Source organism: Ursus americanus, chromosome 3 (assembly GCF_024610735.1).
Source record: "Ursus americanus isolate L20-20 chromosome 3, mUrsAme1.1.p, whole genome shotgun sequence".
In the NCBI taxonomy this organism is placed as follows: Eukaryota; Metazoa; Chordata; class Mammalia; order Carnivora; family Ursidae; genus Ursus; species Ursus americanus.
The window spans coordinates 52,216,590-52,234,645 of NC_142129.1; the positions used below are offsets into that span (position 1 = coordinate 52,216,590).

Consider the following 18,056-nt stretch of genomic DNA (forward strand, 5'->3'; position numbering starts at 1 on the left):
AAATGACTTCTGCTAGGGATCAACCACACCATATAGCATAGGGAGTAAAAAAGTCTATACTGTCAAATATAAACAGTTTAAATTATGTATAAATTTTCATATTTGGAATAAAAATATATGTTAAAACAGTGAATTCAGAGGAAGACACTATTACCTTCAGCAATGGCGAAAACTGAAGATACAGATCTTTGTTGGCAATTTTTTCCACCTTACTTCATAAAGAAGTTCCTTATGGTTACTAAGAGATGCTGTACATTTGAACATGGCCAAATGAAACTTAGTGCTATTACAGGACACACAATGGAAAACGACATACTAAAAGGGCCTATATATTTCTTACCTACGTAAGAGATCATTGGTGCCCCTGCCTCAGGAAGTATCCGCATCCTGATGCTTTAATGCATCATCTTCATGACAATATCCAGGTCGCTAACAGACACTTTGGCTCCTTGGTGTTTGCAGATGTGTTCCATATAATCAGCTTCATTGCCCCGCCCTTCAGAAGTGCTATTCACATGACCACATGTCTCTAAGACCCACTAGTTTGGAAACCACCTAGGTAGCCAAAGTTTTAGGCTCCTGAAAACTTTTCAATTTATTCCTCAGGAGTCTGGGGTGGGACTAGTGTCCTGGAGAAGAGCAGGAACTCATCAGAGCTCTGATTGTATACATGCTCCCCACAGCAAGCTGCAAGTTCTCATCGTTCATGATGGCCCAGAAAAATGGCCGAACTTACAACGTGCTGACTGGCAGCGTATGTCGATGGTTTCTGAATCTGTATGTTTGCAAATATATACAGGATGCCAAGATGGAAGGATGGGATTGCAGGGGTAGAAGACAACGAGCTTGGGGCACATGGGTGGCTCAGTCCGTTAAGCATCTGCCTTTGGCTCAGGTCACGATCCCAGGATCCTGGGATCAAGCTCTGCATTGGGCTCCCTGCTCAGCAGAGAGCCTACTTCTCCCTCTGCCTCTGCCCTCTACCCCCCTACTCATGCTCACTCTCTCTCAAATAAATAAAATCTTACAAAAAAAAAAAAAAGACAACAACGAGCTCATTCAATGCAGGTGAGAGGATGAGAGAGACAAAATCAAAAGGATATTATCTATTAAAGTAATAAAGGAATAAGTATGATCTAAAGGTGGGCCTCCCAAAAGGTATCTTCCAGTAATATCTTGGAATCAGACTAAATTCCAGAGATATCCCCACCTTTTCCTATCATTATCTAGAAGTTGAGTAATACACCGTTTGGTAGATCTCATTTTCAATTATGTTCACTTGAAATAATTTTAAGTTAAGGAACTTAAATAATTTAAGTGAATTAAATAACTTAATTCTGAATGATTTTAATTCACTGCCTGTTTGCTTTTCCTTTTCTATGCATTTAATCCCTTTCTAAAGGGGGGGAAATCTTATTTCTTAGAAATTTTCTTCTAATTTCCATTCTTTCTCTATTTTTCAAGATCTCAACAGACCTATATGAATGGTCCCACATTCATCTAGTAAATATACTTAGGACTGAGAAATAGAATAGTATTTGATTTTGATAGTCACAAGCTCGTGTGATTTTAAGGATGTTTGTCTGACTTCATATGCTCTGCATCTGCTAAGTACGGATATAAAATTATTTTTTTAGAATAGCTCAGTGAATTTAAACAAAGATATCTAAGAAGCTTACATGATAATGACACTACCTTCAGTCCTTAAATGGAATCACAGGGAGACACTATAAACAAAATATTTTATCATCTACCCACGATAACTTAGGGTTTCCCACAATATGAATTAAGAAAATGGATTTCCTAACTCTGTTCACTGAAAAAGCCTAAAAACAGTGACCTATCAGTAGCAATGAACACACCTAGCATCACTGTCTTGGATTCTAAATAACATTCCTTATATGAAAAGTCATTTCTTCTGGCTCCTTGGAGAAATGACTGAATTGGGCAAGGGTAAGGAAGAATGAAAGGAGCCAGAATGATGTTGGTTAGCCCAAAGGCAACCGCTCCAAGACTGAGGAAGAAAAGTGACAAAGAACAAGTAAGGGGCTGCCTGGAAGGGGCTCTTGGTGGCAAATTTGGGCTAAAGCGAGCATTTAATAGGATCATGTTGGTAATGAATTATAACTCACTGAACTAAAAGAAAAGAAAATGATGCCCATTAAGAAAGAAAGGCGGGGGGAGGGAAAGAGAAAGTGAGAGGGGAAAAGGAAGGGAGGAAGAGGGGTGAGGGAGAGAGGGGATTGGGAGGAAAGAGGAGAAGGAATTCTTCATAGGAAAATGTCACCTCATCTATGTAAAAAGAAGGAACGAATTAGGAAGTTGCCACTTTGGGGCACCTGGGTGGCACAGCGGTTAAGCGTCTGCCTTCGGCTCAGGGCGTGATCCCGGCATTATGGGATCGAGCCCCACATCAGGTTCCTCCGCTGGGAGCCTGCTTCTTCCTCTCCCACTCCCCCTGCTTGTGTTCCCTCTCTCGCTGGCTGTCTCTATCTCTGTCGAACAAATAAATAAAAATCTTTAAAAAAAAAAAAAAAAAAAAGGAAGTCGCCACTTTGCCACCACCAATGGGTCACTCTTCTAGGCATTACCCTCAAAACTGTCAACATCATGAAAGAAAAAGGTGGGAGGATATTCTACATTAAAGGAGAAAATACAGACAAGGAGAGGCAATGTGTGATCTTTGTTTTGACACGGGATTAAAAAAAAAAATCTACCAAGGAAATTTCTCAGTTAACTGAGAAAATTTGAAAAATTACTGTTTATTAGATAATACTGTATCCAGAACAAATGTCCTAGGTATGTTCATTGTACTGTGTTCACATAGGACAATATCCTACTTCTTAGGGAACAGACACTCAAGTACTCAGTGGTGAAGGGGCTTAATGTCTTCAGATAATTTTGCAAAAATTAGTAAAAGGAGAAAATGTGCCTCTATGCCCATGAGAGTGTATGTATGTACATTGAGAAAGTAAATGTAGTAAGATGCTAAAAGTCGGTACTGTAGAAAGAAAGTGCAGAGTGTACTACCACCATTTCAAAGTTTCTATAATTTTCAACACTTTCAAATTAAAAAGCTGGGGGAAACTGAGACCTAAGATATTGGTTTGGAAAACCTGGTTGATAATTTTATCTCAGAAGGTAATTAAGGATTGAATGAGTCAATATACACAAAGCTATCCCGTAATTAAAATTATGACATTAAAGTAAGCTAGCAATGTATATTTACTGTAGCAATAAATATGGAGTGAAAACATATCCCCCAATCTGAAAAAGCCACTTTTTTGTGGTTCATTTAAAGATTCTGTGGGCGCCTGGGTGGCTCAGTTTGTTGGGCGTCTGCCTTTAGCTCGGGGTGTGATCCCTGGGTCCTGGAATCAAGCCCCACATCGGGCTCCCTGCTCAGTGGGAGCCTGCTTCTTCCTCTTTTCCCCTCTCATGCTCTCTTCTCACTATCTCTGTCTGTCTCTCTCAAATAAAATCTTTAAAAAAAAAAAAGATTCTGGTGGTAGAAGATAAAAATATAAAAATACCCTTTAGAGAAGATTCTCATTGTTTTGGATAATGTCTCTGTGGTCACACACATGAAAATTAAAACTTATCCATTGATCTTGGATCAAACAAAAACCTCCATAAAAATAAAGTGTAATGCTGAAGACAGTTGTTTAACTTTTGTAGGAATGCAACACGGGTGTTTTTTCTAATCGATTAAGATTCTTTGACTTCCTAGATAAAAATCCTTCTTGAAATAAGGATTTAGAAAGCTTTTATTAGCACAAATCTCCATGTGATGTTACTGAGACTGTGGGAGTTGTGAGTTTCATGACTGAAGTCAGACCACACCCAGAGGGGTGAGGGGTCCCCTGAAGGAAATGGGGTGTGGGGAATGCCTCTGCTCTCTGTATGGGGGGGATCAAGCGATACTGGAGATTCTCTGTCAGCCAGCCCCAAACCCATAGAAGCATCCTAGAAGACAGTCTGAATCCTAGCTGGGGAAAGGACCTATTAGCTCAAGAAGAACTCTCCATTTTAGGGATTTGAAATCACCTGTTCCCCAGACAGATCCAATAAAATGCTGTAAAACACAGAAGCCTGGGCATGGCCCTACTTTGGTATGGACTCAAGGGATGAGACTTTCAGTGAACAAATCAGTATCCAGAGAAAGCAGCCTGGAGAAGGGCATCAGCCAAGCATCTGGCAGGGAACAGAGGTCATCCTCAAATCAGGATAACAGGGAAGGATCTAGAAGGACTGTTGGCAAAGGTGGGCATGGAGCAGGGAAATGAAGGAAGAGACCTGTGCCACCAGTAGTTAAGTGAGGGAGAGTTAGTGTACCTGTGCCTGCAGGGACAAGAGAATGAAGGACTAGCAAAATGTGGAAGGGACGGATCTTACAGAGACATTTCAGAGGAGACTGACCTGCCACTGAGGGACACAGTCATCCTGATGTGACACCACGGGGAGAGGGAGCCAGGGAAATAAATAGCCTGACCTCACTCTCCTCATTCTCTCTCCCTCTCATTTCCTGCCAGGGCTCCTCATGGGCCAAACCAACCGGAAGCCAGAGGGCAAGGAGCCCATTCAAGTGGCCCGTACAGGACTGCCTCTGGGATCACAGAGTGGCAGGTCAACAGAACATCCTGATGCCAGCAGCACACCAGGCACAAGCCCGTGTCACTTGCAGGGGTCAAACATTATTTCCGCAGTTCACAGTAGGAATGCTAGAGGCGGCAACACTTGACCTCCAGGATGAATTCTGGAAAGCGTAAGATCTGCAGAGCAAGCAGGTGGGCACAGTCAACTTGTTCTGAATCAAAGCATTACCGCTATTCATGTATGGCTATTATACATAGGCATACCAATATACAGGTGTTTACATGACATATTAATATATTTATATAAATGATTTATTTACATCTCAGGGCTCCATATGAACTATTATTACTTATTCACTTATTTGACAAATACTGAGTTCTTAACATGTACAAGGCGTGACGAGGGTAATGTCCAACTAAAACTGACAAACGCATACAGGTGCTAATTTCATTATCTTTAAATTAGCCTACTCAATTTATTTACTAATACTTTCCTCAAATGATCACATAAAATTTTAGTTTTTAAAACTAAGGTTGAAAAAAGAAATATTCGCAACAATAAAAACAAAACCAAACTAGATTTAAAACATAGGCAGAAGACTGAAATAAACATTTCTCCAGAGAAAATATGCAAATGGCCAATAAGCACATGAAAAGATGCTCAATGTGACTAATCATTAGGGAAATGTAAATCAAAACCAGAGTGACATACCATTTCACACCCATTAGGATGGCTGTCGTAAAAAATAGAGAAAATTACAAGCGTTGGTGAGAATGTGCAGAAATTGGAACCCTTGTACACTGTTGCAGGGAATACAAAACGGTGCAGCCGCTATGGAAAACAGTATGGTGGCTCCAGTGAAAATTAAAAATAGAATTACCATGTGATCTAGAAAGTCCACTGGTGGATATATATCCAAAATAACTGGAAGGACTGAAAGATATACCTGTATGCCCATGTTCACTAAAGCATTATTTGCAACAGTCAAAAGGAAGCAGCAGCCCGGGTACCTACCAAGGGATGAATGGAGAAGCAAAATGTGCTGTACACATACAATGCAACATCATTCAGCCTTAAAAAGGAAGGAAATTCTGGAACATGCTATAACATGGATGAACTCTGAAGGCATTATGCTAAGTGAAATAAGCCCACCACAAAAAGACAATTACCATACAATTTCAGTTATAAGAGGTACCTAGCAGAATCAGATTCAGGGAGGCAGAAAGGAGAAAGGGACTGAGGGCAGGGCACACTGGGTGGTTACTGTTTAATGGGTATGGGGCTTCCGCTGGGGAGGACGAAGAAAGTTACGAAGACATATGGGGGTGATGGTTGTTTCATAATGTGAATGTACTTAATGCCCCTGAACTGTATACTTACACATGGTTAAAATGTTTTCTGTTATGTATATTTTACCACAATTAAAAAAAAAAAAAGCAGCACTCACGGATTCCAGCCCAAATCTTGTGGGTTCACATACAGAATACCAGCTCTGGAAACGGTCGCGGGAGTTGCAGTCCGCAAGTGATGAATCTCAAACAGCAGCCTCATGGAGGGGGTAAGCGCTACGCGCTCATTGCTGGCCAAGGTCAGCACCTGGACAGAGCAGCACAGCATGAGAGAGGCGCTGTCCCTGGGGGGCAAAGGCTACCCGGCTCACTCACCAGAACCCCACCAAGTACTCCCTCTCCCGCGCCCCCGGTACAAGTGCCAAAAGCAATGAGCTCACTCGCCTGAGCTGGAAGTGCGGTCTGAATAAAGATCTCAGTTAATCCCAGAGGGGAGCTCACTGACCCTTGAGGAACAAACTCACCAACATGGACTCACTCATGCCAACCTCTAACTGTCTGTGGTAATTACTACTACATAGAAGACATTTGTTCTAAGAGATGATTCCATGAAAAGGCCTGAATACCACAAAAAAAAAAAATAAACTTTCTTTAGAATCTGAAATACCACAATTATCAATTGTGCTATAGAAACTCATGCAAGTATAAAGATCTCAGACCTACATGTTATGGTGAACAATGTCTTAATGCAGAAAGCAGTAATTACCACTAATTTAAGGGGGTTAGTAATTCTGTTCTGCAGCAAGGATGATCGCCTATTTCTTTCTCCTGACCCTCACCATAGACCCTGTGCTGCTTTAAGTGGTGTCTCACGGACCTGGACTATCACTTTTTGTCTTTGCTGGCAAGGCTGGATTAGCCACAGCAAAATGCTTAGAAAGGCATTTATATTCACTCTGTAGCCACAGGAATTACTTAATTGTAATAGCTAAATTTCATCAATTTACATAGGGCACAAACTCGTCCTTTTATTATCCAAGTATTGCGTACCTAACCAAAGATATAACAATTTATGCCTGGCTCTTAGGAAATGGTGAGGCGTGTCTATGAGCTAACTTCTCAGATATGTATCTCTCTTTAAATGTGGTTAAATTTATGCAGACAAGAAAAATGCATTTTCCTTCAATTCTTTACCAGTGAAATGAAGAGAATTATCAGGATAGCACCACTTACCAAAAGAGCAATTACATAAAGAATATTAGGTTAATGATTAAAAACTAGTATTCAAATCAACAAATGAACAGATCTTCCTACACTTCGGGTGTGATATTTGTTTAGCACTAAGGTATTATTCACCTTGTTGTCATCCATGACAGTATTTAGTGACTCAATCCACATGGGATCAATATCTCCATCCAGGATGATCCATTTTGGTCCATCATGCTTAAGATTCGCTTGTTCTCGCAGAATGGATGAGAAGAGACCTATAAGTTAAGAGTAAATGATCCACAAGAAAAAATGCTCCACATTACTTGCCACCAGGGAAATACAGATCAAAACTACAGTGAGATACCACCTTACACCATGTAGAATGGCTAAAATTAACAGGACAGGAAACAAGAAATGTTGGCGAGGATGTGGAGAAAGGGGAAAGGGGCATCCTCCTACACTGTTGGTGGGAATGCAAGCTGCTGCAGCCACTCTGGAAAACAGTATGGAGGTTCCTCAAGAAGTTAAAAATAGAGCTACCCTATGACCCAGCAATTGCGCTACTGTGTATTTACCCCAAAGATACAGAGGTAGTGAAAAGAAGGGGCACCTGCACCCCAATGTTCATAGCAGCAATGTCCACAATAGCCAAACTGTGGAAGGAGCATGCCCATGCTTTTGTAACATGGGCATACAGGTGTATCTTTGAGTCCTTCTAATTATTTGGGGTATATACCCACAAGTGGACTTTCTAGATCATATGGATCAACAGATGAATGGATAAAGAAAAAGTGATTCATATATACGATGGAGCATTACTCAGCCATCAGAAAGGATGAATACCCACCATTTGCATCGACATGGACAGAACTGGAGGGGATTATGCTAAGTGAAATAAGTCAAGCAGAGAAAGACAATTATCATATGGTTTCACTCATATGTGGACTATAAGGAATAGCACAGAGGATCATAGGGGAAGCGAGGAAAACTAAATGGGAAGAAATCAGAGAGGGAGACAAACCATCAGAGACTCTTGACTCCAGGAAACAAACTGAGGGTTGCAGAAGGAGAGGTGGGTAGGGGGATGGGGTAACTGGGGGATGGGCATTAAAGAGGGCATGTGATGTGATGAGCACTAGGTGTTATACACAACTAATGAATCACTGAACACTACATCAAAAACTAATGCTGTACTATATGTTAATTAATTGAATTTTTTAAAAAAAGAGTAAATGATCCTATTACAGAATGAAGTTTCATGCTGTTTCTAAAATAAACTATTATTTCTGTAGGAAACTCTTTTATTAAGTAAATAAATTTGCTGTCCATTTGCTGCCTCTTTCTGATGGGCAATGTGGGATACTTTTTGAGCTACCCCTGGACTGCAGACCAATGGGCAAGTTTCACTTGCATGAGGAAGCGCCTTACCTTCTCTGAGGCTTTCCCACATGTCAAATAAAGATTATAGTAGCTTCCTCGAAGAACAGGTGTGGGATTTATAGAGGGTAACATACATGCAGCTGAAAACTTACACCAAATGCAGACATTATCCTTTTCTATGTACATATATTCAGTATCTATTTTAGGCCAAACACTAGTTTATTTCACCTTCTCCGTTTTTCTATAACAATATTCATGGGATAGAATTCTGAAGCTAACTCAGAAGTGTTCTACATTTCTTTGAGAAATTTGGTCATTGGCTTAGTACAAGATGAGAAGATAAAAAATTTTTTAAAAAGATTTATTTTAGAGTGGGGGGGCAGAGAGAGAGAGAGAGAGAGAGAATCCTTAAGCAGACTCCCCACTGAGTGTGGAGCCGGATGTGGGGCTCAATCCCAGGACCCTGAGATCATGTCCTGAGCTGAAACCAAGAGTTGAACACCCAACCGACTGAGCCACCCAGGAGCCCTGATAAAATTATTTTAAACCCACAGTCCTTTTTGCTGTCACTTCTTTTCCAAGTATTGTGTTACATGATGTATTTAATAATCACTGCTCTTTCAAAACTCAAGTATATAATAAGAAAAACTGTTTTGATGCATGTATGTGGAAGGTTTTGTTTCCTGTGAAATATTTTGTGCAAAAATAAAGGACACTATGCAAGACCTACTGCCGTGACTCATTAAAAAAAAAAAAAAAGCCAGCAACCTTTTCTAATTATCACTGATCTGAATGGCTTGCACAGGTTTTCAGCATAAACTGGTATTGGTCCCTTCCTGCCACAGTCCTTTAAAAAAAAATTGATAGGAAGGCCGAGAGTAAATTCTGATTGTCCCCAAATTAAGGAAATAGTGCATACACACGGTAAAAGAACAGAGAACTGCGAGGCGCCCTCCTATAGACAGGATCCTCCGCGAAGCTTTCGCAGATGTGGCACCTGACCAGACACTTCCATAACTGAAGGCATGCACGTTACCTGCAGTGCTGCGAACGGTGGGAACATCAAGCACGGGGGCCCCGCGATGGGAAGATGCTTGGCATGTTCAAGGAAGAGCAAGGCTCTGCAGAGTGTATGGAGCACAGGAAATGAGATCAGAGATGGCGGGAGGGGATCTAATCACGTAGAACCTTGTAAGCCTGGGAGAAAGGCTGGATTCTAAGGGAGATGGAACCCACCGAAAACTGCAAGCAGAGAACTCGTATTTTGAAGAGCGCCCTCTGTCTGTTGTGTGGAAAATGAACTGCAGGGAGACCAGAGGGGGACTACTGCGCAAATACAGACAAGAGGTGACAGTCCAGGCTGACAGGGTAGGGGTAGGGGTAGCGGCAGTGAAGGCCAACGGTGCTGGAAGACAAGAGATTCTTTAAAGGCAAAGCCTACAGGATTTGCTGTGAGGTTGATGTACGATGTGAAAGGGAGAAAGGACTCAAAGATGATGCCAACATTAGTGCATTTACTGAAATGGGAAGTAATAACAGATTTTAACAAAAGGATCTGCTCTCTGCAAATACTTTCAGGACAAGAAACATGTCCCATAAACTTTTGTCCCCGCCCCCTAGAATGTCCCTGCCCGAAACTCAGTCTGTGTCTTGCATCAGATACTTCACAAATTCTTCTGAGGCATTCAAGTTCCCTTCTTGCCTGGTTTACAGGGAGCCCCGACATAACTGACGTGGGATAAAACACACAGCTCTGAGCGCAAACTTGCTGAATGCAAATCGACCACTTATTCAAATCTGGTTTTAATTTATTGGTTATGAATGCTGTTGTGAGCTGCTCCATTTCCAACAATGCCAACACATAAACAATAAATCTACAACTATGACTGAAATTGGCTGAACTGAGAAACGGTTTTCTGGATAAAAATTTGAGCCCTTGTAAAGGGGAAATACTACTTGCCATCTTTCCATTCTCGAGTAGCATGATGTATGAAACCAAAGAGTTCATCTGTTGTCACAGCTTTGGGGTTTAAGTCATTCCAAGTAGGTTTTTGTTTCATGTTAACATATGTTTGGTTCAGTGTTCTCAAAATCTAAAGGGAGGAAGAAAAAAGCTAAGAAAATTAATACTTCTGTAAGGCAAATGGAAAGCAAATGATCTCTAAAGGATTTTTCTTATTCACATTATGTTCCTAGATATTCTGCATGTATTAAGTATGGGGAAAAACTGACATGTGCACATCTTCATTACCATCTTGAAAAATGTAATCCTACCATCTCTTAGGATCTCTTCACTGGATTCTCTGAGCCACAGAGATGAGAGGAAGTCACTCTATCATTTGAGATTTTTAACCATGTGTGCAAATAAGTCAACAAGTGTTCCTGCTCATGTTAAGAAAATCCACTTGTACAGAGATGGATCAGGACCGCTGAGAGGATGTTAAGACGCAGATGGCTGGGCCTAATCCCGGCGTTTCTAATGCAGTAGGTCTAGGGTGGGACTGAGGACTGGCACTGCTAATGACGTCCGAGGTGATGCCTGTGATGCTAGTTGGGACCTGTTCTAACGCCCAGTGACCCAGAGCAACGGTTCCCAGGAGGAGATGGTCTGCACTTGAGGAAGAGGGCTGCTACGGAACAGAAACCAGGGACGCCACTGCATAGCCTACAATGAACACATGGGACAGCCTCCACGACAGAGACTAATCCGACCCAGCGTGGCAACCGTGAACGCTGCTGAGAAACTCTGATCTAGATAATCGGGAAAAAGAAGGCTTGAGCATAACAATTCACCGGGTAGATGCTTTATCGATGTCTGTTTAATTAACTGACACCTTACCCCGAATATCTGCCCCAACTATCCTTTGTGCTTTCTCTGAAAAGCCAAGACATTTTTTTTAGATATTTGTCATCCTAATGGACTCACAGGCATTCAAAAGACTGATAAACAATTGCCAAATACTTTGGAAGAGTAAGTTGCTAAGTAACGTGGCCTTGAGCTCCAGTGTTCTAGTTCTATCAGCTTAAGTAAAGGTTGGATAGAACAGAATCAGTGAAGACTAGATGAAAGAAATTGAATGCCTTAGGAATATTAAGCTTGTATTTTTAGAAACCATTAATCTACTGGAAATTATAGAATTTAATTTTATCCTTCCCTGAACCATGGCCCACATCTGAAACTTACTCTAACAAAATAATTACAGGTCTATCAGTTATCTACTTCAATATTTCAATTATTACATTTTTCACTAGAAAATTCCGATACTAGGCCTCCCTTTGCAATTGTCCCACTCTGGGTTTGGATCTAAACACTGGCAAGTTCCATACACACCCATGCTCTAAAGTCTCATATGCCCAGTCTGATTATTTTTAGTCTTTGGCTACTCACTATGTTTATACCCAAGCACCCTGAATTAAAATGCATGCAGTTCTGCATATACTGTCTGCCAACAAAGAAAATAAGTATGTTGCCAGGATTGTCGGTAAGATCAAACAAAATCAAGAAGTGAGGTAAAAATGGGGATAATAACACCCAGAGCACATCATTGCCATGCACAATAAAACACACATAATGCACCCAGCACAGTGCCTACCAGGTACGCCCCAAAATGTGGCTTTTGCTGTCTCCCTTGTTCTTTTGCCCCTAAAGAGGGTTCGATTTCTCAGAAAGTGTTGAAGGAAAATATTTGGGTTTTTCTTAGTGATGTGAGGGGGAGAATCTAAAATAACTGGGAGAGATAAAAAAGTAGTTTTGATAAATATGGAAAGCTCAATCTTCTTTCAGCTTGCTTTTCCTATTTGAACACAAGCTTCTATGTGTTACGCTCTCCCTGCCACTAATATGAAAAAAAATAGTGTCAACTGATCAAAAAACAGTATTAGAGCCTCGGCTTCTAACTCAAAATTATGGGGGACGTGGACGAAGGGAACTCTTAAATAGGACTGAAAACAGGCCAGACCAAAATTTCTTCCTTCTATGGCTGAACATGAAGAGGCAATTTTCCGTACCTTGCTCTTTCCCGTGCCTGCATTTCCGACCACAAAGACAGAGTGCCGCACGGCCAACAGCTCCTCAAGTTGGACCACCTGGCGACCAAACAGTCAGTCATGGGTTCCTTTCGTGAGCTGGTCATTTAGGAACAAAGCAAAAAAACAAAAACAAGACTCCCCGCCCCTGAAAAAAATCCCTACCCGTTTTTTGCTTAATTCTTGGCTGACAACTCAAGCCAGCTCCCACTGACAAAATCATGTTCCAGGGAAGTTAAAATGGATGACAAGTGCAAAGTACAGTTTCTCCTGGATCTCCCCAAGCACAACAGGGGAGTAAGAACAAAGACAAACCATTACTCAGTGAGTCACTGCCACGGGCGGAGTGAGGGACATTAGTACTTGGTACGTGGCAGGAACTACTCACAAAACCAATGACTCTTCAAGAAGTGTTGGACAAAAACAGTGCATGGCTAATTACCTCCACCTGAGTAATGACCTACATCTGTTACAATATCTAAAATAGATGCTAAGTGTATTTTAATGTTCCTGTATTCACTACCTCCCAACCAAACATGCATATGCACGAGCCCTTGAGAAGCCAGATGTCATACATGTCAACATTTCTTTCCCACTAAAAGCACATACTAAGGATTTACTTCCAATTTTCTCTAAGGTGGAGAGAAAAGAGAGAAAATTAATTTCTGATGCATGTCACCAAGAACAAGGAGGAAATTTTGTCAACTGAAAAGTATGCTTACACTTCAAACCATGACTTAATCATACGTTCCTTCCCACCAAATGGAACTACAATATAGTTATTTCTACTTACTGTAGTAAAGACTATACTTTCAGGGGTCATTTCTATAGTTTGTTACTACTTCCTGTAGTAAAGCCCGTCAATTTAGAATGCTTTAAAGAATATATTAAGATTGTATAAAGGTCTGTGGAATATGTAAGTTAATGTTTTGGTTAAAGATCACTTAAATGGAGTAATTCTCACTGCAAATCCCAAGAGCTGTCATGAGAAGTACGTGCTCCTTTTACTTTAAGAATGAAGCTCTCCTCGGGCTGCAGGTGGAGCTCCCAGGTGGACTGCCGGACCATTTGTTCCAAGTGCGGCGCTCTCCTCCGGGGCACATCCAGGGCTGGGAAGAGGTCGCCAACCAGGCCCAGAAACACGGGAATGTCGTCTGTCACTATTTTAGGCAAATTGAAGTCCCTTAATGCTCTCATGAGTACCTAGAAAGAAAACACTTTATCGAAGAAGCCGCTACAGGGTGTAACAAACACCTCTACAACTAAAGATGTTACTTTTAATCCTTATATCTAAAGCATGGGGTGGGTATGGATACTGGGCCTCTATTAGGATGGCTTTCTACCTACAGGAAGGGTAAATGCTTGCAAGGTCACATGTCAGAACACAAGAAGGCTCTGCGGATATCACAAACCTCAGACTCAAGTCAGGAAGGAGGCTCTGTTCCTGCTACAATCTGCTTTGATCTTGACAAAGAGTCTGAGGCCCTTCCCTCCTTGATCCTCAAACTCCAAGATATAAATTAACCGGGCCCATCAGATCATTGTGTTCAAAGAGAATCTCTGAGAATCTCAGAATGATAAACTGAACCGTTTTTAGTTTGGGTATTTGTTCTGTATTGGCTGAAAACCAAAGAGGGCTTTAGATTTTAAAAGCAGTACCTTGCACATCAGCATGACTTTTACAGGAGGAGACAGGCAATCCAACAACAGTGACAACACAGAAGAAAACCCCAGCCCAACTGTCAATTATGACGGAGGGGAAGAGAAAGAAGTATCACAGAAGTAGCAAATTATGTAAGTATCCTTTAACATGAAAAGAAACTCATAGGAATAGATTTTTTCAACTTCTCAAGCCGCATGGAATATATGCAGTGCAGCATATCCACTGTTCTCACTCTTTAATAAAGGAAAAACGCTTCCAGAAAAATTAGAGAAGGCGGCTGTTACTGTTTCTCTCCAGCAGGGGTAGAACACAGCCCCAGCAGCTGTGACCACCCGGTGCCAGGCGACCATCCCTCCTGTTTCATTCCTCACGTTCATCTTACAGCCCGTGAAAGGAACACACTTTCCTCCATGAGATTATGTTCTGACTTTTTTCAGGATTAATTTCCCAAATCAATTAATCAGATTTTCTAAATGTTCCTCAGAGGAAATCAACCAGTGATTGTGGAATTATTTGATTATGACCGCCAAAATATCTTCTGTAGCTGATATTTCAAAAGCACCTAGAAAATCCCCTTTTCTTTCCTGTATTCATATTCCTACACTCAAGAATACTTGTGTTTTGTAACATAAGAAATGCCAGTCCTCACAATAGTCTATGTGCAAAATAGATTCTATTTGTCCAAGTTGCCCTAGGCCTGGCCCACTGTCCGGGCAGACGCCCATGCCCGTGGCGCTGTCCAGCTACTCGCGCCACAAAACCACGTCCGCGCTGCGGTACCTGATCTTCGGGTCTACTTTTATCTCCTCGTTTCAGGGAGCCAGCTACAACCAAGACAGATTTAATAGCTCGAAGTCCCCAGTCATAATGATCCTAAAAATCAAAACACAGGTTATAGTTTCTCCAAAATTGCATGCGTAAGGTTCTCATTCCAGAGGTAGAAGCCAAAAGCTCTAAGAAAAGAGTTCAAACGAATACACGCTTTAAGGATGTATACTAGTGTCTTCCTCTTTTCTTGGCAACTGTGAAAACCACGTCCCTTCCCCTGCCTCCTGCCCCTTCCCCCTGGCTCTCTGCCTCCGTCAGCAGATCTCTGCCACCAGCACTGAGCTCCAGTGCGCGCCCCAGGCTCCGTCCATCCTCCCGGCTCTTCTCCCCAGAAACCTGCTAACTCAGCAGTGGACTACGTGCACGTTTTCACCTCCAAACACGGCCCACTTCTCCAGCTCGATGGACAGCCCCGTGAGTCCGCTCCTCCAGCCCCAGATCTCTCCCTGCCCTAATCATTCTCCCTCTTCATCACTCGGATGTTCCAACTCTGATGCTGGTGTTGAATACAGTCCAAGCTGTATTATTAAAATTCAGTGATAAAACAGTACCTCTGCTTTGAGACTTTTACGTAATCCCGATGGAATATTCCTTTCACAGGCTCGGGGCTCCTGGAGGACAGAGCCCAGATCTATTCCCTTTTGTCTTCTAAGTCCCAGCATGGGGCACTGCCCAGGGCAGGAACTCAGTAAAGGGACAATGAATTAACGGACTGATCACATCTAACAGGGCTACTGTCTTTTGCCTTTCATCTCCAACCCACAGAGTGACAACCCTTCTCTCAAATATCTCCCAACTATGCCTGTGGGAAAATCACCACCCTCTCCAAGAATCATCATCTATAAAAAGGCACATAAAAGAATCTAACCACTTTACAGGGCCGTTGTAGGAATGAGTTAATGCTCTGTGGGCAGTGAAACAATATATCCATGTATAAATATGTCCTTCAACCCATTAGTGCATTAGTAAATTCAATTTAGTAGGTCTTGACCATCATTTCTCCTGGTAATAAAATAGAACAGAACAGAATGGAAAATACCAGGTTGCGCTGCAGATAGGAAGGGTAAGAAGTGTTTGGTGAAAATTCTTGTTTCGCAACTATGTATATGACACCCATGGGTGTGTCCCGAGGCTCAACAGAATAAGCAGCTTTTGCTGTGGTTCATGGTAAAAATAATCAGTGGAGAGCCACTGATGCAGAAGCAGACTAGGGCTTGTGGAGAGGAGGAAAGGGGGGAGGACTGGAGTGTGGAGGCCAGAGAGACTGGGAAGGGGCTCAGTGCAGTAAGAACATTAAAGGAGAGGGGGTAGAAGAAATTCTGGACACAGGTTTAAGAGGAGTTGGTGACCCTCCTAAGCATGTCAACACAAGGAGTGCTACAATAATCTTCACCATTTTCATTATGTCACTCCACCAGTCAAAAATGGCCACTAGTTTAACTCTAGGAAACAAACTGAGGGTTGCTGGAGGGGAGAGGGGTGAGGGGCTGGGGTAACTGGGCGATGGACATTAAGGGGGCATGGGATGTGACGAGCACCGGGTGTTATATGCAACTGATGAATTACTGACCTCCATATTGGAAACTAATGATGTACTATATGTTGGCGAATTGAATTTAAATAAAAATTAAATTTAAACCCACTACCCACTGGTGGGGCACCTGGGTAGCTCAGTGAGTTAAGCATCCGACTCTTGATTCTAGCTCAGGTCATGATCTCAGAGTTGTGAGATCAAGCCCTGTGTCGGGCTCTACGCTCAACGTGGAGTTTGCTTGAGATTCTCTCTCTCCCTGTCTCTGCCCCTTTCCCCTCAACATGTGCTCTCTTAAATAAATAAATAGATAGATAAATAAGTAAATAAATTTTTAAGAATCATCCACTGGTTCTTTTTAAATCCATCCCTACAGCTTAGAAAGTTATCAGCGACTGTTCCTAACCCAGCCCTTCCATCTTGGCCTCACTGCCGTCCCTCACGCATCCAGGACACTCATTTAGTTGGAGAGCACTTCCTTTGACTGTTCTACCTGACTCCCAACACCTCCCTGTTACAACTGCGATCATCTTCTCGTCCTGCATCTTCTTCACATTCTTATTTCACGTAAACTGAATCTCCTAAGTTCTCTGAACTCGGAAATCTGAGTGCACTTGCTTCATCTGTCACCTTCCTCACCACCGCCAGCAACAAACACATTGCTTGGATATAGTAAATGCTCATTAAGTGTTTAAACATGACCCCTGGGAATGGATGTGGTTGCGACTCTGTGTTGCCTGGGTTCAGTGTCATGCTTTTCTTCTGACTTCTGCCCGCTATAAAATTAAAATGAAAAAAACTAATGATGTACTGTATGGTCACTAACATAATTTTTAAAAAAAGAAAATTAAAATGAACTCTTTGCAAAAATAAAAAGGAAATTATAAACGAGAAAAATAAAAAATACTCAGTCTTATTACCTACAGACAAAAATAAAAAATCACAATTTTTTTCCAGGCATGCACATACATACATACACACACACATACAAATATATAATGCACAGAGTCTAAAATAGAAAACACATGTAAGTTGTATATCACATCTAGTGTGGTATGCTGCTTTCTGCATGTAACACTGTCGTAAACATTTTTCCATATTATTAAATTTGCCACAATTTCCCCCTCACAATGTAAATTTATAGTTATAAAAATGACAACATGAATTTCTCTCTCAGATCCCAAATTCCACCTCAACAACAGGTAAATTTAAAATGAGTACATCTGTCAGTACGGGTAACTATGTGGTTCTAACTGTGGCATTTTAATACCTTCATGCTGGAAGAGCTGCAACATAATGTCACCAGGAATTAATGAAAGGTCATCAAAAGACTGAAGTCAAAGGTGACCGCAAAGCTGAATTCAAAAATAATGAGGCTGATACCCATGTCATTTTTGCAGTACATCAGCAACTTCAGTGAAACAGCAAGAAGCTAGTGACCGGCTAAAAGGCACAGCACAGGGACTACAGTCAGTGGCACTCAAATAGCCTTGTATGGTGACAGATGGCGGCTACACTTGTGATGAGCGCAGCA

At 41.7% G+C, this 18,056-nt stretch overlaps 1 protein-coding gene and 1 pseudogene across 1 annotated transcript in view; one reads left to right on the forward strand and one right to left on the reverse strand.

Moving 5' to 3' along the window:
• Positions 1 to 18,056, reverse strand: part of DNAH11 (dynein axonemal heavy chain 11) — a 307,801-nt gene that overhangs the window by 169,411 nt on the left and 120,334 nt on the right. Inside the window, exons 37-42 of the mRNA XM_087860989.1 lie at positions 14,944 to 15,036; positions 13,509 to 13,703; positions 12,483 to 12,560; positions 10,435 to 10,567; positions 7,242 to 7,369; positions 6,044 to 6,192 (exon numbers count right to left, since the gene is read on the reverse strand). Coding sequence (XP_087717115.1) covers positions 6,044 to 6,192; positions 7,242 to 7,369; positions 10,435 to 10,567; positions 12,483 to 12,560; positions 13,509 to 13,703; positions 14,944 to 15,036 — 776 coding nt within the window. The remainder of the gene's footprint in view (positions 1 to 6,043; positions 6,193 to 7,241; positions 7,370 to 10,434; positions 10,568 to 12,482; positions 12,561 to 13,508; positions 13,704 to 14,943; positions 15,037 to 18,056) is intronic.
• On the forward strand, positions 13,301 to 13,405 carry LOC148110391 (small nucleolar RNA U3; annotated as a pseudogene).